Source organism: Taudactylus pleione, unplaced genomic scaffold, assembly GCF_031769625.1.
Source record: "Taudactylus pleione unplaced genomic scaffold, aTauple2 ptg001559l, whole genome shotgun sequence".
NCBI classification, from domain to species: Eukaryota; Metazoa; Chordata; class Amphibia; order Anura; family Myobatrachidae; genus Taudactylus; species Taudactylus pleione.
Genome location: NW_028285956.1, coordinates 611,440 through 636,048, shown reverse-complemented (window position 1 = coordinate 636,048; position 24,609 = coordinate 611,440). Strand labels below are relative to the sequence as shown.

The 24,609-nt window shown below is 49.6% G+C and overlaps 1 protein-coding gene across 1 annotated transcript in view; it reads left to right on the top strand.

Annotated features, from left to right (window-relative positions):
• Positions 1–24,609, top strand: part of KMT2A (lysine methyltransferase 2A) — a 104,708-nt gene that overhangs the window by 54,896 nt on the left and 25,203 nt on the right. Inside the window, exons 25-26 of the mRNA XM_088464002.1 lie at positions 19,487–19,660; positions 20,119–24,118. Coding sequence (XP_088320128.1) covers positions 19,487–19,660; positions 20,119–24,118 — 4,174 coding nt within the window. The remainder of the gene's footprint in view (positions 1–19,486; positions 19,661–20,118; positions 24,119–24,609) is intronic.

Below are 24,609 nucleotides of genomic sequence, written 5' to 3'. Positions count from 1 at the left end.
GACCCTATGGACTTCGTACAAACAGAGATAACAAAGGTAAGTTCTTACCATATCTCTTGTTATCGTCTACTCCTAACTCCCTACAAGGGTACCTAACATGTTGTTGCCAACGTTCTGCTGCTTATTTGAGTGTTATGATCGCTAATGCAGCAATGTTTTTAAACTATGGCCTGTATTGTTTTGTACTGTAAGTCGCTGTTTTCTTGTTCGCTCATTTGTTTATGTACTTTGTAAGGTGCTGTGGAACCCTTGTGGAGTGCCAGATAAAGGATAATAATAATATACAAGATGGGTAAAAGCTACAAAATCTAAGTGCTAGGAAATCCCAGTGAACATTGTTGGATAATTGTGAGGAAATGGAAGTTGCATCAAACCACCCAGACACTGCCTACACAAGGCTACCTCAAAGCTCTGCGTCTATGCAAGGAGGAGACTTGTAAAGGAAGCCACAGAGAGGCTAATTATAATTTTTCAGGTGCTGAGACTGGAGTGTATCTGCACCAGTCACCCATTTCTACTTCAGGGTCCATAGGGGGTCCACAGGGTTGACCTTGGGGTATAGTTTGGGAACCAAATCCGTGCTCCACGCAGTTAAAGCTTTTAGCTCCCAGGATGCACTGGGTCCACTCTCCCTATAGCCCCGCCCCCAAGCCAGAGGCACCTCAGTTTAAGTTGGTGCCCGGCCAGAGTCGGGTCACAGTTATCGCAGGGGGGCTGATTAGCAGCCTCTAAGCTTTATTGCAATTTTTTTTTTTTTTTTTCAGTTCAAAGTTTTTTTATTTTTACTTTGGACTCTTCTGAGCGGCAGCATCGGACTGTCCATAGGGCGTCCAAGCTACCGCTCCGTCACCCCGCCGGCGCTGAGACACCAGTACAGATCTGGGGATCTCAGCGGGACCCCAGAGTCTGTACTAGCCGGACTCTGCGGGCGCCCAGGACTGCTGCCGGATCGACGGGGAGCAAGTAAGTTGCGGAGCGCTACATTGCGGCGCCTGCGGGTAATATGCAGTCCGAGGCCTTTGGTCTTTGGGGACAGACCGGAGGCGCTGGCAGTGGCGGCGGGCTCCCCCTCCATGGAGGCATACCCTGCGTGTCCACTAGCCTACCAGGGACTTAAGGATCGGCGCTGGGAGCCAGCGTCCCGGGGGTTAATAGCCGGCCAGGGGAGGAAGCCTTCCCTGTTGTAGCGGCTCCTCCCCTCAGCTCAGCGGTGCGTATTATAGTCTGGCATCGCTGAGCTGCTTCCTCCGTGGGCCTTGCTTCCTCTGAGGTCTCCAGCTGCCATTTTCTCTGTGGTGCAGCAGCAGATCTCCGGAGATGGCAGTTGGTCCAGTCCTCCTGCGTACCTCACCATCAGGTCAGTGTACACAGCGCTATAGCCTTCCCAGACACTGAATCTGGGCAGTTGAATGTAGCGACATATTGCAGTATATTATATGTCATGCTTATGTATGTATATATATTTCTGCATTGTATGTGACTTATGCTAGTGTTGACTGTCTGCTTTTTCTCTCACCTGTCAGTGTATATGTATCCCTTTTCCTTACTATCTGCCCTAATACAGCTAAAGTATTTAGGGTGGTTCTGAGACCTCACATATATATATACTTGTCAATATTTGTGAGGTTTGTCACATACTGTTGCGTGCTGCACGTTGCCATATTTTAGGTGGAACTGTTTGTTGCATACGCTGTTAATGGGTCCCTGCAGCTAATCTTAGCGTCAGTCAGGACCAGTATAACGCTGCTTAATATTTCCGCGATAGACAGATATGTCTGACCGGGAGATAGAGCGCGATGCTGCACCCATTTTTGCTATCCTGCAAGTCATGGACTGCAGGTATTAGTGCGGAGGATTTGACTCAGAAAGGGTTATGTATGCGGCGCCATCTGATGCCAGGCCCCTTACATGGTTTGTTTCTCGGGATCCTCTCCATTGCGGATCACTGGGCTGGCCCCATTGTTGTAACTTGGGGGTTACTTCACCATACTGCCCTTTTCATCTCAGGGTATCTCGCAGTTTCTTGCACTTTCCCCTGTGACACAGACTATTGCTCCCTGCCGGGGTTTTTCACAGTACATGAATTCCCTCTGGTACCACAACAGTCTGTCATTCCCCTTGCAGGGATTCCAACAACAGCCGCCCTGGGTGGATGTCATTTTTCTACGAAACACAAAATGGCGTGATATATGCCCTGTGGCTACTTCCCAGTTGGCTCTGCCGTAAACTGGATGATGTATCGGGCTCTTTCCCTCTCACACGGGGGGAGCCGATTTGAAGTATTATTATTATCCCTGCTTTGGGGCTGGCGGCCCGGTCCATTCTGGTTATAGAGAATGTCGATCCTGCACCTCTACCATATACCCTCAGTTTAACGTGGGGATCCCCGTTTCTGTCCAGCGGGTGGATCTCAGGGCGGGGGTCTGGCTGTCGCCAGATTCGCGGTTTCACAAAAGCGATTTGGCCTCCTGTTTCCCTCCTTGTCATCACAAGTAATAGAAATCACCTCCTTGGTTTGATTTGCATGTTACTCGTCTGATTACAGGTGTTACTACACCTCCCATTCCTGCCTGGACAGATTCTATGGATCCGTAGGTGGTAATTTTGCCTGAAATCAATATACTTGCTTTCAGGGGCGGTTGCCTGTCCTACCATGGCTATCGCATGGTTGGTTAATACTATTGCATACTGGGCTGATGCATTTGTAATGTTTTTTTCACCTCCAACACGTCTGGGGTTCAAATGTCTTTTGTCGCTCACATAAGATATGCAGTTGTCATATATGGCAATACCTACATTGGATACCAGTCTCCTAACCTTCAGGGTTTCGGCTGCGACTGTATCCGCCGCTATACCCTTGGGATGCGCTCTGGGAAAGCAGAGGTGCAGATACCATCTATGGGGAAGATCTTGTTTGGTCCTGACCTTGACAAGTTTGTAGCAACATTGGCAGTATCCCTAATACATGATTACCGCCTTCAGCTACTCCTGCTACAATCGGACTGTGGGCCTGATTCAGACCCGGTCGCAAGCGTTGTGCGCTCGCAACTGGGTCGATGGTGGGCCAGTGCGTATGCGCACGATGGAGCCGGCTCCGTCTTGCGCATGCACGAGCCCCAGATAGCCACGGGCACTCCGTCGCTCCGTGTCTCGCAACAAAGGGGGCGAGCTGTCGATGTTAAGTGACAGCTCGCCCCCTTTGGTGGGCAGGCCGGGGGAGTGGCTGCTCAAACGGAGGCGTTCCCATGTGAATGCCTCCGTTTGGGGGCGGCCCCACTGACATCACGAGTGATGTCAGTGGGAGAGATTTCGGCTCTGTTAGAGCCGAAATCTCTCTGGGGCTTGCGGAAACGAGACCCTACCACAAGGGTCTCGTCGCAAGCCCGATGGTCGCGATGGTCTTGACCATCGCGACCATCTTCCTGGCCGCTCGCTATAGCTGTGGGTGGTCACCCACAGCTATGTGAGCGGCCAGGAGGCCGTTCTAAAAAAAAATAGCCTGGCCCTGATTCAGAGCGAGCTCTCTGTCAGACCGTCCGGCTCTGAATCAGGGCCTAAATCTGTTAAGTCTTTTTGTCCTCAGGGTCAGGACCTCCACAAGGGCTACCATACCTGGTACCGAGTAGACCTAGAATTCCAGACGACCATGCTTCTAAACCTAAGGATAAACCTTCAGCCTGACGGGACAGGTCTACATCTGGGGGATTCCAGAGTGAGATACCGACTTTCTCAGTTCACCCAGTGCTGGTGCCAAGTCTCCACGGAGCTTGGGTAGGAGTTGTAGTCTCTCACGGGTGCGGCCTCCTCACATGGGTTGTTACACGGGCCCTTCTTCAGACCCAATCAGGGCCTTACAAATCCAGAAAGATATACAGTCTTTGCGGTAAGAGCTATTTAGGCCAGCCTCACTATCTCAGCGTGGGACTGGTTGTTCTACTTTCTTTCTGGGGCAGTGGCCGACTGGTCCTCATTTGCCTATTCTCTGCCTCAAATCCCTGAACTAGTTTCTAAAGATGCCTGGACTCAGGAGGAGTCCCCTATGCTCCATCATCCGATGTTTGGAACCTGGGGACTTTATGGTATCTCTGAATATTCAGGACACGTACCTGCGGTTACATATAGAGCCCTATCATCGGCATTGGCTCAGGTTTGCTGTGCCACAGCAACACTTACAATTTTTGGCCTATGTCCTTTGGACTGTCCACAGCCCCACCGGGGTTTACCAGATTTATGGATTTTCTGACAGTTCACCTGTTCAGTGTATCCGACTGCTCCAGTATCTGGATGGCCTCCTGCTCTTGGCAGGATCACCGAGGTACTTTGCAGCCATGTCAGGTGAACCGTTGCTTCTTCACAAGCACAAATGATTAATCAACGAGGCAAAAGTCCTCCCTGCATCCCTCACAGGGTATAATTCATCTAGGAGCCCTGCGGGATTCTCAGAATCTGAGAATTCTTCTGGCGTAAGACATGATCTCCACTCTTTGACCAGGAGTGCGCGGATGTCTACGCAGTTGACATATGTCATTACACTCTGTAATGCGCGTTCTAAAATCCAGAGTGTCTACCTTCGGAAGGGTGGAACATTCTCAGTTCCATTCCAGACCTTTCCATAATCGGCTCTTCTCCAGATGGAATGAGTTTTTCCATCGGATCACTGTTCAGATGATGATGCTCTCTCCGGAGGCGAGTCGGTCTCTGGATGGATATGGCCATCTCATCCAGGGTATTCTTTGCTATGGACGCCAGTCTCTGGGGGTAGTGTCTGGTCCGCATTCGTTTCGGGGCAGTTCGAAGTCTGTTGATTCCGCCCTGCCAATTAACTTGTTGGAACTTTAGGCTGTCTTGGGCCTTCACTCTGGCCTAACACATACTTCATGGTAAACCTGACAAGGTTCAGTCCGACAGTGTCACAACAGTGGCTTCCATCTAGGAGGCACTGGTCATTAGGTAGCAATGACAGGAATGTCACACATTCTGACATAGTCCGAGGGTCTCCTCTCGGCCATCTCTGCAGTGTTCATTCCGGGACTTCTACATTGGGAAGCGGACTTCCTCAGCCATCACGACGTGCTTCCCGGGGACTGGTCTCTTTTCCAAGAGAGGTTTCAACTCCTAGTGAGCAGAGGGGGCCTCCCAGAGGTGGTCCTCATGGCCTTCTGACTATCACACGCTGTCGGTGTTAGAGTCCAGCACTAGAGGTACTGAAGCTACCTTCGGTGACGCATTGTCAGTGAAGTAGACCTTGAACTTTGTGTACTGGTTTCCTCCGGTCTCCCTTCTTTCTCGAGGTCTTCAGAAGTTTTCAATTGAGACGGAGGTGCTTTCCTGCTGGTGGCTCCAGATTTCCCCAGACGTCACTGGTACTTTTTTTTTCTGAGTTTCCCCATCGATTCTCCATTCCTGCTGTTTCACTATCCGGACCTGTTGTCTCAGGGTCCTTGGTTTTTCCCTGGACCTGGATCGTTTGTCTTTGACTATGTCCCTACTTTGGTCCTAAGGCTTCTCTGGCTGTGTCATTATTGAAATGTTAAGAGCGCATAGACCAACTTTTGCTGGGTTCTACCACAGACTGTGGCATACATAATTCTTATGGTATCGTCCCTGTCGCTACGATCCTCTGGTGTTTAGGATTTCCAGAAGTTCTGGCATTCCTTCCAGCTGGCTTGGGTCTCGCCTTCTGCCTGGCCTTTCCGAGAGTGCGGATCTCTGCACGGTCAGTAGGGTTCGGCTGTGGAATTGTTCCACTCTCTGGTATCCGATCCATCCTTCAGGGTGTTTTCTGGATTATGCCTCCCTTTGTCTCCCCTAGGGGCTCTTTGGGATTTGGTAGTAGTTCTTCGTGCCCTCCTGGGACCTTCATTTGAACCACTAGCCGGGATTTATGTGATCCGTTCAAGTTCCTTCAGGAAATCAGACTCCTTATTTGTGGTCTTTGGGTTTCACAGGAAAGGATGGCCGGCCAATAGACTGACATTGGCTAGATGACTTTGTATGACTATCTCAGGGGCCTACACATAGGATAGGCCTTTCTGTTTCAGTGGATGCTTATTCTACTCGAGCTGTGGGTCCCTCGTGGATGGCTCGCTGTGGCACCTCGGCTGTTCTGCCTTGCAAGGTGGCCACGTGGTCTTCTGTCCACACCTTTTTAAGGTTCTATGCATTGGTTTCCTTTGCATCTCAGGATGCTTCCTTTGGGCACGAATTCTCCTCTCAGCACAGGAGCGTCCCCACCCTTATAAGGACTGCTTTGGGACATCCCCAAGGTCAACCTTGTGGACCCCCTATGGACCCTGAAGTAGAAAACAAGAGATATGGTAAGAACTTACCTTTGTTATCTCTGTTTCTACGAAGTCCATAGGGTCCACAGGACGCCCGCCCTGACGCACCTGGCTTCATATGGTCTGTGTTACTGGTCACCGGTTTCCCGTCTCCTTCTCTGTGAATATGGTTCTTGAGTTTTCCAGTCTTCTCTCTCTTTCTTTCCACCTTCGGCCTTTGGCTACTTACAAACTGAGGTACCTCTAGCTTGGGGGCTGAGCTATAGGGAGAGTGGACCCAGTGCATCCTGGGAGCTAAAAGCTTTAACTGCGTGGTGCCTGGATTTGGTTCCCAACCTATACCCTTCCAGGTTTCTAAGTGCATTAATTCCTTTTATCCTCTGCCTGCTGCTGATCGGGCTAAATGGGAGTCTCCTCCTCCGGTCAAAGCACATGTTGCCCGCCTAGTCAAGAATACCTCTCCTAATACGGCATCCCTTAAGGATCCAATAGACAGGAAGTTTGAAACTTTTCTTAAGTCTATGTACTCAGCTTAGGTTGCTAAAGCCATCGGTCGCTGGACTGACGTCCTGGAAGATGGCCTCACTTCAGGTACCCACAGGAATGAACTTTTGTCACACGTAGAGCATAATATCCGTGAGGTGGCTTCTTAACTTGGGGAGTCAACTGTATACTAACCATTAAGGTTTCGGCCTCTTCAGTGTCAGCTAGAAGAGCCCTATGGCTTTGTTCCTTGCGGGTGAATTCCGACTCAAAGAAGGCCCTTGAAGCTCTCCCCTTTTCTGGTGATGTTCTCTTTGGTCCAGAACTGGATAAAATAGTGGCTACAATGGTGGCATCTAAGACTGCCTTTCTTCCTTCTTCCAGGGCAGCCCCTAGGTCGCAATCTTCTAATTTCTACTTCAGGGTCCATAGGGGTCCACAGGGTGACCTTGGGGGTATAGCTGGATCCTGGATCCTCGGGCACCACGGAGTTAAAGCTTTCAGCTGCTCCCAGGATGCACTTGGGTCCAACCTCCCCTATACCCCGAGCCACAGGCACCTCAGTTTAAGATGGTGCCCGGCCGGAGTTCGGTCACCCTGCGGGGGGGGCTGCAGGAGCAGCCCCCTAAAGCTTTTTATTTTAACTTAGTTAAATTTTTTTACTATAGTTTTTTTCTCCAGAGCGGCAGCGATGGGCTGTCTGTACAGACGCCCACGCTGCCGCTCCTTCTCCCTGCTGGCGCCGCGACGCCAGCACTGAACTGGGGATCGCGGCGGGGGAAGCCAGAGTCTGTACTAGCCGGACTCTGGCTTCCCCCGGGACTGCTGCCAGAAGACGCCGGGGAGATTAAGGTAAGCCGCGCACCGCTGATTAGCGGCGGTGCGCGGGTTCCTTGTAAATGCAGTCCCATGCCCCCTGTCTAGGGGACAGACCGGGGGCGCTAGCGGTGGCGGCGGGCCCCCCCTCCAGCGGAGGCATACCCCGCCAGACCACCAGGGTAAATTATGCGGCAAGCGGGAGGCCGGCAACCCGGGGGTTAATATGCTAGCCAGGGGAGGAAGCCTTCCCTATCTAGCGGCTCCTCCCCTCAGCTCAGCGCGCCTTTCAGCACGTAGTCTGGCGTCGCTGAGCTGCAGCTACTCGGCCACTCCTCCTCTGAGGTCTCCAGCAGCCATTTTCTTTAAGTGGCAGCGCAGATACTCTCAGGGAGCACGCGGACCGGTCCCCCTGTGTACCTCTCCCCCGACAAGGACAGTGTACACAGCACTATAGCCCTCCCAGACACTGAATCTGGGAGGTTGATTGTAGTGGAAAGGTGCAGTGAGTATATCTTCCTGCATGGTATGTGACTTTTGCTAATGCTGCCTGTCTGTGTCTTTTTTCTACTTACTGTCAGCCTATACCTATCCCTTTCCTTCTCCTACAAGCCCTACAGGTGTGCGGGGGAAGGGTGTTTCTACAGACCTCACCTATATAAGTCACGTATTTGTGAGGTCCGTCACATACAGTTGTGTGCTACACAGTACCATATTGTGGGCTGTTGTTCAGCACACTGGTGAGTGCGCACGTTTTCTTCCTAAGTCATGTCTGAGGAGGAGATTGAGCACTCTGGGACTCCGGTATTGTTCTCCTGCAGGCGCTGTTCTGCAGGAGTGGATAGGGAGGATTTGTCACAGGACGGTCTGTGCGGACGGTGCCAGGCGCTCCCTGGTATGTCTAAACCTCCCATGTCGCAGGAGCCACCATGGGCGATGTTTTCCCAGGTGCTGGTATCCATCGCGGACCGTCTGTCGGTCCCGACTGCCGCCCCTACTAGGGCGTTGCCCCTGCCTGCCATCCCCCATTCCCCGGGTGTCCCACAATTATTGCAGACTCCCCCGGGGTCTCAGCCTGTTGGTCCCTATGCGGGGTTGCCAATGTATATTCAGTCCACCCCTGTGGCACAGCAGGCTGTGGTGCCGTTTCAGGCTCCTGTGGCAGCTCCTCCACCCTGGGTGGATGCGCTTTCCCACACTGTCCAAGATTTGGCGGCAGCATCTTCGGCTTTTCAGTCGATGTTGCGCAGTGACGTGCCCTCCAGGGCATCTAAACGCTCAGTCATGGCGCAGGCTGCGCATCTTTCGGATTCTGATGGGTCCTCGGATGATGGTGAGGTGCAGGATGACTCAGCCTCAGATGCCTCAGTCCAGGAGGTAGACACTAAGTCTTCCATCAATGTGCGGGCTCTGGTTAAGGCGGTGCGGGCCATTCTTCTGATTGAGGATGAGGCACCCGCTCCCAAGTCGAGGTATCGTAGTTTTAAAAAAGCTAAGGTTACTTCTGCAGCGTTCCCCTTGTCTGATCACATGGCGGTGGCCTGGCAGACACCCAGTAAGCGTTTCCTGCCACAGAAACGCTTAGCGTCCAATTATCCATTCCCAAAGCGCATTGTAAGAAATGGGAAACTCTGCCTGCAGTCGATTCCCATGTAACACGCCTCATTAGGAGTGCTACTTTGCCATTGCCGTCTATATCCTCGCTGAAGGATCCTACGGACAGGAAGGTGGAGACTTGTCTAAAGTCTATTTATTCTCTCTCAGGGGCTGTAGCCCGGCCGTCCATGGCCATCTCCTGGGTGGCCAAGGCCATTGAGGGGTGGGCCAACGCCTTGGAGGACACGTTTACGGATGAAGCTCCGGACGTCCAGAGGGTGTTGTTAGGACAGATGAGAGATGCCGCCTCCTACATTGGAGAAGCATCGTTGGATGCTAGCCTGTTGACCTCTAGGGTTTCGGCGGCAGCAGTGTCTGCTCGTAGATCCTTGTGGTTGCGGTCTTGGAGAGCAGACGCGGATTCAAAGAAAGGCTTGGAGGCCTTACCTTTTTAATAGAGAATTACTGTTTGGTCCGGACCTGGACAAAATAGTAGATACCCTGGCAAAATCCAAGTCAGCCTTCCTCCCTTCAGCTACTACACCTGCTAAGGTCCGGAGCTCGGCCTTTCGTTCCTTTCGGGTTCAGGGCAAGGCAAAGGGTCAGGCCTTCCCGAGGCAGTCCGCACCCAAGACCGCCTCAAAGCCAAAGAAGCAAGCCTGGAGTGCTAGGCGCCCTTCTTCCAAGCAAGAAGATAAGCCTTCTGCGTGATGGGACGGGCCTCCCTCTGGGGGACCCCAGAGTGGGAGGCCGACTTCTTCAATTCGCCCAGTGCTGGCACAATACCACCACGGATGCCTGGGTGCGAGAAGTGGTCTCCCAGGGGTACGCCCTGTCTTTTCGGCACAGGCCGCCTGGCCAGTTTTTTTGCACAAGTCCTTCTCAGGACAAAACCAAGGCCTTGCAGGTTCAGGAAGCCATAGAGGCCTTGCTGACGGCGGGGGTCATTATACCCGTGCCACAGTCTCAACGTGGGATGGGGTATTACTCTACGCTGTTTCTGGTGCAGAAACCCAATGGCTCTCATCGCCCCATCCTCAATTTGAAGTCCCTGAACAGGTTTCTCAGGGTTCACAAATTCAGGATGGAAACTTTGCGTTCCATCATTCTGGCGATGGAACCAGGGGACTATATGGTCTCCCTGGATATCCAGGACGCCTACCTCCATGTGCCTATAGCAACATCGCACCAACGGTTTCTGCGGTTTGCTATTCTCCACAACCACTACCAATTCAGGGCTCTACCCTTTGGTCTCTCCACGGCACCAAGGGTATTTACCAAGGTGATGGCGGTCATGGCGGCTCATCTTCGGAGCCAGGGAATACGGTTGCTACCGTATCTAGACGACCTCCTCTTGCTGGCAAGCTCCCCGGAGGTACTGATCCAGCATCTCCACCTGACGGTCGCTTGTCTACAGGCGCACGGCTGGTTGATCAACTGGAAGAAGTCCTCCCTCATCCCATCACAGCGGATGGTTCATTTGGGGGCCCTGCTGGACTCTCGTCAGCAACGGATTTTTCTGACTCCAGAGAAGGTCTCCTTCTTACAGCTGCGGATTCACAGTTGTCTGAGCAGTGGCAGAGTGTCGGTGCACTCAGCGATGAGAGTTTTGGGGTCCATGGTGTCGGCATTCGACATGGTGGAGTTTGCCCAGTTCCATTCCAGGCCCCTGCAGGGGCTGATTCTTTCGGAATGGAATGGATTGCCACACAGGATCCGCTCTCAGATGCTGGTGTTGTCCTCGGAGGTGCGTATGTCCCTAGCCTGGTGGCTGCAGACGGCTCATCTCCTAGAGGGGCGCCCCTTTTGGATCCCGGAATGGGTTCTGCTCACCACAGATGCCAGTCTCCGGGGTTGGGGGGCGGTGACAGGCTCCTTGTCACTTCAGGGTCGTTGGTCGGCGGAGGAAGCGCTTCTTCCCATCAACATCCTGGAACTGTGGGCAGTATACAGAGCCCTGCAGTTGTCCGGCCCCGCTCTTAACGGAAGGGCCGTTCAGGTGCAGTCAGACAACGCCACCACGGTGGCGTACATCAATCACCAGGGAGGGACTCGCAGTCGAGCTGCGATGTCGGAGGTGTCCCGCGTCCTGGCTTGGGCGGAGCGCTATCTTCCAGCTCTCTCTGCAGTTTTCATCCCAGGAGTCCTCAATTGGGAGGCAGACTTCCTCAGCTGTTACGACGTGCATCCCGGGGAATGGTCGCTTCATCCAGAGGTATTCCAACTACTCGTGGACAAGTGGGGGCTGCCAGAGCTGGACCTGATGGCGTCCCATCACAATCACAAGCTGCCTGTGTACGGGTCAAGGACAAGGGACGCAGGCGCAAGTCTGATAGACGCGCTGTCGGTGAAATGGCTTACTTGTTCCCTCCGATATCTCTGCTGCCTCGGGTCCTGCGCAAGTTCAAACAGGACGGAGGCACACTGATCCTGGTGGCCCCGGCGTGGCCCAGAAGGCTGTGGTACTCCGATCTGCGGAGCCTGTCCATCGACGCTCCGTACCTCCTACCTCAACGGCGGGACCTGTTGTCTCAGGGGCCCTGTCTTCACCCGGATCTGGGTCGACTATCTTTGACGGCGTGGCTCTTGAGACAGCCGTCCTGAGGTCTCGGGGTTTTTCTAGCTCCGTTATTACCACCATGCTGAGGGTGCGCAAGCCTGCTTCCGCGAGGATCTATCACAGAGTGTGGCACACTTTCTTTCAGTGGTGCGAGGCCAGAAACTATGATCCCCAGGTGTTCCGGGTTTCGCGTATTCTGGCTTTCATTCAGTCGGGTTTGGAGTTAGGATTACGTCTTTCTTCGCTGAAGGTGCACGTGTCTGCTCTGTCGGTGTGGTTCCAGCGCAGGATCGCTGCTATGCCGGACGTACACACCTTTTTCCAGGGAGTTTTGAGAATCCAGCCTCCCTTTGTGCCACCTGTGGCCCCGTGGGATTTGGCGGTGTTTCTTCGGGCCTTACAGGGTCCGCCTTTTGAGCCCTTGGAGTCAGTGGAGCTCAAGTGGCTAACTTTTAAAACTGTTTTCCTCTTGGCAATTGCTTCTGCCAGGAGGGTTTCAGGTTTGGGGGCGCTTTGTTGTCGTCCCCCTTTTCTGATTTTTCATCAGGACAGAGCGGTGCTTCGCACTCGTCCTGAGTTCCTGCCTAAGGTGGTTTCCAGGTTCCACATTAATCAGGAAATTGTTGTACCAGCCTTTCAGTCGCCTGATCTTTCGGCTGGGGAGGCTTCCTTAGACGTTGTCCGTGCACTCCAGGTTTATGTGGACCGGACTAGTTCTGTGAGGAAGTCGGATTCTTTGTTTATCCTCTTTGGTTTTCACAAGAGGGGTTGGCCTGCCAACAAACAGACTCTAGCCCGTTGGCTTCGTTCTGTTATTATTGAGGCTTATATGCAGGAGGGTTTACCTGTTCCAGCCTCTGTTAAGGCTCATTCCACTCGGTCTGTGGGCCCTTCTTGGGCTGCTAGCCGTGGCGCCTCTGCTGTTCAGCTCTGTAAGGCGGCCACCTGGTCTTCCATTCAGACCTTTTTGAGGTTCTATGCGTTTGACACCTTTGCCTCTCAGGATGCATCCTTTGGGAGCCGGGTTCTCCTATCAGCACAGGAGCGTCCCCGCCCTTAGTTGGACTGCTTTAGAACATCCCCAAGGTCACCCTGTGGACCCCTATGGACCCTGAAGTAGAAAACAAGAGATATGGTAAGAACTTACCTTTGTTATCTCTGTTTCTACGAAGTCCATAGGGTCCACAGGGCACCCGCCCTGACGCACCTGGCTTCATATGGGCTCTGTGACTGGTCACCAGTTTTCCGTCTCCCATTTCTGTGAGTATGGTTCTTGTGTGTTCCAGTCTTCCTTCTCTCTGTTTCGTCTCCTCCTCCGGCCTGGGCTGCTTACCAACTGAGGTGCCTGTGGCTCGGGGGCGGGGTATAGGGGAGGTTGGACCCAAGTGCATCCTGGGAGCAGCTGAAAGCTTTAACTCCGTGGTGCCCGAGGATCCAGGATCCAGCTATACCCCCAAGGTCACCCTGTGGACCCTATGGACTTCGTAGAAACAGAGATAACAAAGGTAAGTTCCTACCATATCTCTTGTTTTTCGCTTGTTTCAGCCGCAGGGTAAGGCCAAAGGCTTGTCGTTCTCGAGTCTCAGGGATCCTTTGCTAAAAATTCTAGACTAGCAGGTAAGCAACCCTGGTCTACCAGACGCCCAGCTGATAAGCCAGTCGATAAGCCTGCAGCATGATGGGGCTGGCCTCCACCTGGGGGTCACCAGCGTGGGAGGCCGGCTTCTTTTTTCCGAAATTTGGAAGGCGACCATGGAGGACGCTTGGGTGAGAGGGGTTGTCTCCCAGGGTTAGGCGTTGACCTTTCTGGATCTTTTTCCACAGGTCTTCCTTTGGATCGAGAGAAAGCAGGAGCCTTGAAGGGAGTCCATTCGCTCTCTATTGGCCTCCAGGATAATTGTTAGTGTTCCCGCGTCTCAGCGGAGCATGGGCTTCTATGCCAGTCTGTTTCTGGTCCGGAAGCCGAACAGGTCTTTCAGACCGATTCTCAACCTGAAGTGTATCAACAGGTACTTGAGGATTCCCAGGTTCCGAATGGAATCACTTTGCTCCAGTATACTAGCCGTGGAGCCAAGGGACTTCATGGCCTCCTTTAGACATCCAGGGTGCCTATTTGCATGTTCCTATCCGTCTCAGTCACCATCTGTTTCTCAGATCTGCAGTCCAGGAGGGTCTTTTCCAGTTTCGGGTTTTGCCATTTGGACTTTACACGGCTCCTTGTGTCTTCACGAAGGTCTTGACAGCTCATCTTCGGAGCAGGAGAATCCGAATATTTACTTATCTGGACGACTTGCTTCTCCTGGCCCAGTTTCCGGAGGTTCTTCGGGACCACATCCGGGTCACAGTGTATTTTCTCCAGGCTCACGGATGGGTCATCAATTGGAAGAAATCCTTGCTGACTCCCTCTCAGGAAATGGTGCATTTGGGGGCCTTGCTGGACTACAGGGCTCATTGGGTGTTCCTCCCAGCAGACAAGGTTTGGGACTTGCAGTCCAGGATTCGTTTGTTTCTGCATCACTGCCGGGTGTCAATTCACTCTTGCATGTGCATTCTGGGCTCTCTAGTCTCCACCTTCGACATGGTGGAGTATCCCCAGTTTCATTAATGGCCTTTCCAGTTTGGAGATTGTAGCCTGGTGGAACAAATCCCATCTATACAGATATGCCCAACTACATCCTTGTCTGTAGCGCAACAAATCGCACCATTTGTGGCGCGAGATGGACTCCCGCGATTGGAGAGGCACATTTGCGTTTCCATAGAAATTAATGGGAGACGCACTCCTGCGATCTGAAACGCGCATTTGCGTCTCCATAGGATTGAATAGAGATGCACTCCCGCGGTCAGGGACGCGCAAAATGCGCGTATCGTGGCACAAAGCGCGCACGTTTGTGGCTCGATCAGCCACAATGAACTCAGGAAATGCGTCACTCCGTCTTGTGGTGGCTCCAGAGGTCTCAGTAGAGCCAATTGCTGATCAACATTCTGGAACTCCATGTATTTTTGCGCCTTTAGACACGGACATTCGTTGGCTTACCTGGAAGACTGTCTTCCTTCTTTCCATATCTTCTACCCAGGTAGTGTCGGACTTAAGCGCATTGTCCTGACGCTACCGGTTTCTGATCTTCACCAGGACAGAGCTGTCCTTCAAACGCGACTAGGCTACCTTCCTAAAGTTTTATCTATGATCCACATCAATCAGGAGATTGTGGTTCCTTCTTTTCAGGTTCCTAATTCTTCACTGGAGGAGGCCTCTTTGGATGTCGTGCGGACTCTTGTTAAAATTGAAGGATTGATGGTTGGTGTAAAATATAAGGAGATATTGCAAGACATCCTGCTTCAGTCAGCTGGAAAACTAAAGCTAGGGAGAGAGTTCACTTTTTAGGAGGACAATGATACCAAGCACTAGGCCAAAGCAACACTGGTTGTAAAACAAAAAGGTGAATGTGCTACAATGGTTAAGTCAAAGTCCAGATCTAATGCAATTGAGCATTATTGTAAATGAGCAAATCTGCAAGAAAATTGTGAAACAGTCACCCCCAAAGTGTGCAAACCTTGTAGAATCTTATCCCAACTGATATAAAGCTACTATCGCAGCAAAAGGTGGTTCTATTAAGTACTAGTCTGCAGGGGTTGAATACTTATGCAACCAACATTTTTCATTGCTTTAAGAGCCTATTGGTTTTCAGTAAACATACTGGCTGGAGCAATCTGTGTAAATGTAATTTGTAAGACAGACAAATCTATTGACTTTTGTTAGCCACTGTATCTGCTTGGTTCTGTCTCATTACTTCACTTTGCATCTGCTTTCATTTCTGTTTTCCTATTATGGTGGATAAAGAGCGTAATCCAATCCAGATTGAGATATGACTTTTTAAGTTGCCAAGTAAACAGTCTCACATAAACTCTGTGTACAGTTCGCGAGGTGCACAATAATCTAAGATGGCAGTTAGCAGCTCCACGTGGAAGACAGGATTGGTTGATGAAGAAACCACTGACCAAGTACTCATACAAACTGCTGGACAGGCATTCTGCCCACATGGTGGAGGTTGTGGTGAGAGCCCATCTGCTACATTACCAGGTTCAGTGGTTCATTTCCACTGCAGATGATGGTGATACATCATCAAGTTCTTAAAAGGTTCATATTTTTGTCCTCCACTTTGTTCCAGAAAAGGGTAGCCTTTCTTTGGAAAGTGTAGACATTTTTTGCAGGGTGTAGCACTTTTGCAACCGCCATTCAGTCCTCAGCTATACCCTTGGACTTAAATTTAGTGTTGAAGGCATTTCAACAATCTACTTTTGAACCTTGAAACTTGATTTAGAGTTAAATTTAAATGGAAAACATTATTTTGGCCTTTTCTTGGTCCAGTGGATGTCACTGCTAGTCAACTGTGGTTTGGTGATTGAACATTTGTCACAATGACAATAGTGTTAAGAAAAATTGATGATCTGGAACGTAGGTAACTTCTGTGATTCAGCATTCTTATACTGTGGCAGGGAAACCTTTTACTTACAATATTAAAGGACATTCTGCCAGATCAGTGAGCACCCTGTGGGCTTCCCCTGGCTGAGCAATTTTTGGTCCGCTACATAGTACTCGATCCATACTCCTTCAACCAGGTGGTTGCACCATCTCGGCTGCCACTTCTTCAGATGGACGTGGACCGGGGTGGGGCTAAAAACAGGCAAACTTCTAGCGGCCACCCCAAGGCAGAGAGGAGATACAGTAGTAGCAAAGACAGCTACTCCCACCAGGGCTGAATAAAAAACAGCGCAACAATGACCACAGGGGGGATAATTACTAAGTAAATGTCCCTCCCTGGACATGTTCCTGGGCTGCAGTGTGTCCTGAGAAGCAGGGCAGGACAGCAGTGGGAAGGATTGAATGACCCCCCCCGTCTCTGTTCCAGCCATGGCACCTGGAGCCCCACAGTCCTAGTCCCCACGAGTTAGTACTTGCAGTGCCTATTAGGCACTCCTTGCCACCCACAGGACATTGGCTGGGGACCTCATCTCTGGGGAGCACCGAAACCCAAGGGCAGTCACGGTGGGAGAAGCACAGGTAAACGCTTCTTCCTGCCCTCCAGTAGAGTTCACAACAGAACTCTTCATAAGCAATGCAGGAGCATTCCTGCTATTCAAATTAATTGGAGGCTCTTCAGTTGCCTTCCTTCGATCATCTTGAGTTTGTGGAGTTGAGATACCTTACGTTGAAGGTGGAGTTGAGATACCTTACGTTGAAGGGGACACGTCCCCTTTTCATCACTCTTGGGGGCGTGCTCAGCACTTACGGACACGCCGGGCAGCCCCCAAGCACTGCCTACAGGGAGAATAGATGACGGGCGCATGCGCCCGGCGTGTATTCTCCGGTGGTGACCGGGTCACCGCACATTTCCCCACCCGCGGGACACTGTGACCTGTGGGTGAAGACTGCACCCGCAGGCTGTGAGGGCAGGGTGCTTTTTGCCCTCCTTCTGGAGGGCAGAGTGCTTTTTGCCCTCCAGAAGGAGGGCAGGGCGCTGCGTCCCGCTAAAACAGCCTAGTGGGAACGCTAAAAGGTGGTTTCCAAGTTCCATCTGAACCAGGATATTGTTCTTCCGGCTTTTCCCGTGCCGGCCACGACTTCTGGTCCTGCATCTTTAGGGCTTTTGGACGTGGTCCGGGTTGTGAGGATCTACTTTGAACATACATCTCTAATTCGACAAACGGATTCACTTTTGGTCTTAATTGATGCCTCTGAGAGAGGTTGGCTGGCATCCAAGGCTTCCAATGCCTGGTGGATTTCCCCGATCATACATCAAACTTACATGTCTGTGGATAAGCCTGTTCTGCCTTCTCTTCAGGCTCATTCCACTGGAACTGTTTGGGCCTCCTGGGCGGTTCACCATGGAGCCTTGGTTGAATAGCTGTGTGGGGCAGTGACCTGGGGGTAGATGTATGAAGCAGTGAAAAGAGTGGACAAGTGTGTCTGTGGAGAAGTTGCCTATAGCAACCAATCCGCTTCTACCCTTTCATTTTATAGAATGTACTTGATCAATGCAACCTCAAAGCTGATTGGTTGCCGTGAGCAACCTTTCCACTGGCACACATCTCCACTCTTTTCACTGCTTCATACATCTACCCCATGATCCTTTGGTTCTGGTGATGCTAGTTTTGGGTGGAAGATTTTTCCTGCGGCTCTACCGGACGTTGTTCCAATCCTTCCACTGTGCTACCTCCCTGATTTGCTGTTTTGTATTATCTGTCCTTTTTGTTCTCTTGATTATGTAGTTCCTGTTATACTTAATTGTTATTCCTCCATGCGGCCTTTTTAGAAAATAACACTTAGGCTCCACCCCTCTATCCCCTCCCACCTCCACAGGACCTAACACTTAACTTTTTAGTGACTGATCTCCTGAGCCAACCCCTCTAGCCACCATAACTCCAGATGGACAAAGATAAAAGGATTTTACGGTAAGTACCAAAATCGAATTTTTGTTCCTGCTCAAGCAGCCAATTTTTCTGTATTGGTTTCAACAGCTGACTGCTTTGGCCGGACAGGCTTATTGCACAGTTGCTAGGGGCAGCTTGGGAATGTCCCCAAGGTTACCAGTGTACCCCAGATAAGATGATGAGAATAGAGGATACTGGTATTCATTATTTAATCTATTTCTTGGAATCTATCTGGGGGAAACTGCAGTTCCACCTTACATTGATCAGTGTGAAATCTTGTATACCATTTTCTCACCCAAATTTGGTATTCTTTCTGCCTTAATAAAATGAGATCCTTTCACTTCCTGTCTAACAGTTCTCAATTTTGCAGATTTGGACACCTTACTTTATAGACATTTGTAGGGTAAAGGGAGAGGTTCTACCATGCTGAGACTTGTAGTAAAATGCAGAAAAAATTAAATGCAGGTGCATAGAGTGTGCAACTGCATTTTATTTTTCCTGCTTTTAGCCCATATGCAATATTGTTTATAGAAATATTAAAATACAAGTCCCAATACTGATTCCTCTGAAACCTCACAAAGTTAGCACAATCTGAATATGTTCTGATTATGCCCACCCTGGTGTCTATCCTTCAGCTAGTTCTCTACCCATGTACATACTGTTTATTCTAATCTGTGTACTTTGTTATAAGAATTTGTTCTCATGACTGATGAGTTGGAACAAAGATGGTTTCTACCTTTCATGCCAAAACACAGGATTATCCCTTCCCTCTTTCTATGTCAACCCATGTATTTAATAAAGTTGTGTTAGTTGTTGGTGGGATTAATGTGAAGTAGGTACTGTATTTGATTGGCCACCTGATGGAACCAGTACCACTGCATGTAGGTATCTTCTAGACATGGGGTCCATCCTCAGTAGAACGTTGATGGTAATCCCAGTTTTCCAGACCAGCAAATATATGGGACTATTGTCCTTTCATAAGTTTGTAGCTGGCCAATCAGTGTTTTCAAACATTACGTCAGCAAGTATGACATTCAAAAGGGTCTATTATTAGGTTATAATAGATTGATTCTATCATGAAGGGGAATCATTGGACCTCTTGATCTATACTAGGATGTGCAAGGGCCAGAATCATAAGTGGTCAGCTTCCCTAGTTTTGTGTGCAGCTACATCCTATTGCCACTAGGTGTGTGTGACTGGTCAGCACAGACTTTCTTCTCCATGTTATTATGGCAGCAATAACATGCATAATCCTACGGTAGCTTGCACCATACTCTTTCGCAGTAAATTAATTTACAAATAGTTTTTTCTATTTCCCTAGGATTCAGTCCACAGCAAATTAAATGTTTAGATTCTGTTGGTCTCCCTTCCTCGGATCAAATTTCTTCCTCTTCAGCTCCCAGCTCCTGGGTCTCTTCTCGACATGGTGGGAGTAGGGTCCGTACACCTAGATACTCTCCTAATCAACGTTCTCCTCGACCTCTTCCATCAGCAGGTAAGATTGCTTGTACTTTGATTTTGTTGTTTTTTGTAACTCAATTTCTATAGGGGAAAAGTAGATAAGATTAGTACTTAAGACTTTCTATTAAGCTGTGGACTGCTATATGGGATATAACGGCTGCTATATGGGACAGGGTGAGCATCCTTTAAAATAATTCTTCCTGCATTAACAGGAATTCGCGCTCTCACTCTTGCACACATACACTAGCATTTAAATGGTAGTTCTAGTTTTTAACATTTCTGATATATGTAGTTTTATAGGGGAAAAGTGTAGTACGCTTTCTAAAGAACAGGGAAGTGGATGAGTGGAGAAGTTTTACATGCTATAAAATGATAGGTAGAAGTTGATTGGTACCTATAGGCATCTTCTCCACTTATCCACTCTTTAGATGTTTTGATACATCTCCCCCACGGTGTTTTCTACTGTTGATAATATTTGTTTTAATTTTTTAGGTAGCCCTGTTACACATGAAATAGTTACTGTTGGCGACCCTCTGCTCTCTTCTGGCCTCCGTAGCATAGGCTCACGCAGACATAGTGCCTCGTCCATCTCGCCGCAGCCTCAGAAGCAACGCTTGATTTACCCTTCCCAAACTGACACCACCAGACTTAATTCATCTCCAGCAGACACAACAGTCACTCTGGCAAATCATAAGTGTAACAGCGCAGAATCAGGAGAAACTTTTTCTGCTACTGCAGTTCAGAGCAGCGGTTCACACAGCAATGGATGCAGAACTCCAGGGCTAGAAGTGGACACACAAGTGGAAGTGAGGCAAACTAGCTCCTTAGATACTCTGGTAAAAATTACAACACCCAAAACTGAAAAGGTAAAATCATCTTCTCAGAGAACCTCTGACCCTTCTACTAATCAAACCAGCCCTAAGGTACCTTCTCAGCCACAAGGTATGTCCAGCCCAAACTCAAGCACAGGCAGAGCTGGCCCTGCGAAGGACAGTGCTTCAGTGATGCTCGGCTCCAGGTCGTCTTCTGCTCAACCGTACCACAGGACAGTAAAGAGAGAAAAGGATCAACATACGGATGTTTACCAGGCTGATAAAACGGCGAACTCTGAGGAAGTTAAAGGAGCGCATGTTCCTTTTGTTAGTCGAGGCATTGCAGTACACAAAGAAAGACAGGCAAAGTCAAAGAATCAGCTGCTGGAGAACTCCAAGGAAAAACATTCCAGTAAACCCACTACTGACACTGAACATGCGCTAGGTGACTGCCCAAGACAAGCAAACACTAATGGAAATCATTTGGCGTCAAACACTGCAAGTTTCAAAGTGCATGCCCAGAACAAGAATGCAGATAAGATTGCTCTTAGTGCAGTAAGCCCAAAGGTCGAAACATCCTCTCTTAGCACTGTTAAAACATTACAATCAATGATAGGGACTGACAACACAAGTGATAGGAAGTTGGACCAACAAGCAGTGTCTCCTCGTGAGATTACAGATCTGCCTGACCTAGCAAAGCTGCAAGATAATCCTGATAATACTGACGGTATTGCCGCAAATCACAGAAGCCCAACCACAGACTCTGAGCATCAAGCCGGCAATGCTTATCCTGCTCAGGACTCCAGCCTACTTCTCCAAGATGGAAGTAAGGCCCAGGAAGATGGTTCCTATAAAAGGCGTTATCCAAGGCGGAGTGCAAGAGCGCGTTCTAACATGTTCTTTGGATTAACACCTCTGTATGGTGTACGTTCCTATGGTGAGGAAGATCTCCCCTTTTGTAGCAGCACTCCAGGAAAGAAGCGGGGGAAAAGATCAGCAGAGGGGCAAGTCGATGGTGCAGATGACCCAAGCTCTTCTGAAGATGACGACATGTATTATTATAACTTTTCTAGGACTGTAGTGTCCGCTTCTAGGGATGAACGGCTGGGTGCACGCTCGCTGTTCAGAGAAGAAGATCGAAACCTTCACAGAATTCCCCAACTTGACGGAGTAGATGATGGTGCAGAAAGCGATGTCAGCATCACTACTACTACAGGGAAAGCTGGACATACAGGAAAAAGGGGTAGCAAACAAAATGGAGCAGAGAAGCTAGCTGCCCCAGAGGAACAGTTGGGAAAAGCTCATACAGGCAAGGGTAGCAAGGGGTCAGACACCAAAATGGACAACTGTCATCCTGTAAAGCAGGACTCTCTGGAGTCACAGCTGAGCATGGACTCTTCACGGCGAAGTCATGGTGGATCTGATAAAAACCTGTTGGACACGTTCAACTCGGAGCTGCTAAAATCTGATTCTGACAATAACAATAGTGATGACTGTGGGAACATCCTTCCTATTGACATTATGGACTTTGTGCTAAAGAACACACCATCCATGCAAGCATTAGGAGAAAGTCCGGAATCGTCCTCATCTGAGTTACTGACATTGGGGGATGGTTTGGGGTTGGATAGCAACCGTGGCAAAGATATGGGTTTATTTGAGGTATTCTCCCAACAACTTCCATCATCTGAGCCTGTGGATGGTGCTGTTCCTTCCAACATGTCAGCAGAGGAGCAGTTTGAACTGCCCCTAGAGCTGCCCTCTGACCTCTCTGTGCTGACCACTCGCAGTCCAGCACTGCCAAGCCAGAATCATAGTAGACTAAGCGTAATGCCGGAATCCCAATTGTCTTCTCCTGGTGACCATTCTCTTTTATCTATACCCACCCCTGACACAGGTGAAAAAAGGGTGACTGTAACAGAAAAAACTGTGACCTCTGATGAAGGAGATTCAACTCTCTTGACTCAAAGCGTAGACCAAACTGAAGGACACATGACACCGGATAGATATATTCCACATGTGGACTCTGAGCACATTTCCAGCCCTCCCTGTGGACAGGTGGACCATACAGGGGGCCAAGAGCTAACGCGGAATAGTGGTACACCAAATCTGCAAGTTCCAGTGTCTCCCACTGTGCCAATTCAAAACCAAAAATACATCCCAAGCAACTCAGATAGTCCTGGCCCATCACAGCTACCAAACACTGCCATACAGAGCACACCCCCTCACCTCAAATCTACAACTGACAGTTTAGTTGTGCTTAATCAGAATATGCAACCGCTCTATGTCCTTCAGACTTTGCCTAATGGTGTTACTCAAAAAATACAGCTTACCCCATCTGTGTCTTCGGGGTCAAGCCGAATGGATGGAGATGTACCAGTCCTGGGGCCAATGGGAGGAGGACTTACTTTAGCCACCACTTTAAATCCTTCCCTAACCTCACCTTTTCCCTCAGCCAGCAAGGGTCTTCTCCCAGTGTCTCATCACCCACACCTGCAACCCTTTCCTGCAGCACCCCAGGCTGCATTCTTGCCAGGCCTCACCAACCAGCCTTCGGGTCTTCTTATTGGAGTTCAACAATCGCCTGAGGCCCAACTTCTGGTTTCAGAATCTGGACAAAGGTCAGATTTGAGTGGTACCTCAAACCCTCCATCTTCTGGTATGGCTAAGAAGAGGCAGATTTCACGCCTACACACCAAGAAAAACAAAAAGTTGGCACCTTCTGTTGCACCTGCCTTAAGGCATGCCCCTGAAATGGTCTCCAATATGACATTAATTAATTTTACAACCCCGCAGCTTTCTGGAAGCTTATCAAACCACCCAAGTTTAATTGACTTAGGCAGTCTTGGAAATACTGCAGCCCACCGCAATATCCCTAACATTATTAAGAGATCCAAATCTGGTGTCATGTACTTTGATCAGACTCCCCTGCTTCCGCAAAGTGTAGGAACATCCAACTCTGTTAGCACTGCCCCCAGTGTCATTGGATTGGATCCTGGGCATCTTACAGGCCAGGCACCGACAATTGCTGCAGGCTCTCCAGTCCTAAATGTTGTATCGATGCAGGCAACTGCTGCTGCTCCTCCAGTCACAGGTCATGTCACACTAACCAGTCCCGGGATTTTAGGTCCTTCTGATCTTGGTTCAATTAGCAACTTCCTTATAAAGACCAGTTCGCAGAGTTTGGGTATTCAGGATAATCATGTGACTCTCTCTTCTGCGCCAGGGATTTTTTCTCAGAGTCCCACCACAGCTACAATGGCAACCACGTCTAGCCTATGTGTGGTACCCACTTCCAAACCTGTCAGTATGACTCTGTCCCAGACACTGAATGACTCGGACTGCTCATTTCCAATCGCCCATCAAATGAACAGATTGCTCAGCAGCAGACCGCCAATCCTGCCTGATTCAGTTTGTAGTTCAGATTACAGATCCTCAATAGTCCAGCCAATGTCTGATTCTGAGCGCAAAGTGATTAAATCAAACACAACTTCTGCAGCTTCTGGTCTACAAAGAGCTACTGCATCAGCAACACATAAAGCAAAAAGCAAAGGAAAGCGACAGACAAGCTCTACAGACAAGGCAAATAGGAAGAAACACAAGACTTCACACTCCAGCCAGAGGTCAGCTGGGGCATGGGAGCAAGACAAAGACAGCAAACCACCTGGATCCATCTTAATAGGGTATGTTGTATACATGTGACTTTCTTATTACATTAGAATCAATAGTCATTATTTTGTCAGTTTAAACTCCAGCTTTTGAGATTCAGCTTTTTCTTACTGGGTAATATAGTACAGATCACACTCCTTCTCAGCATATCAGAAATATTTTGTTTGGTTCAATTTTAAACCTTCAGTGTTTTGAAGTTAACTTGAAGAGTACATATAGTTTAAAACCATCTTATTTCTTTACGTGGATTGGATGACAGGCCAGGTAGTGTAACTGAACTCCTGATGAGGTGGACATTTAACTTTAAAAGAAAAAAACCCTGTGTCTTGGGATATTTAGATGACTGGGCAGTTCAGCTGTGGGAAAGTATTACTAAAGCATGTGACACCTACTGATTCTGCCACATAGCCAAAAGACCAAAATTGTGATATTGCCCTCATGTTGATAAGTGCATTGGGATAGATTTGGGTGCTCCAGAGAGTTGATTTTCCCTGTACAGTGCTCC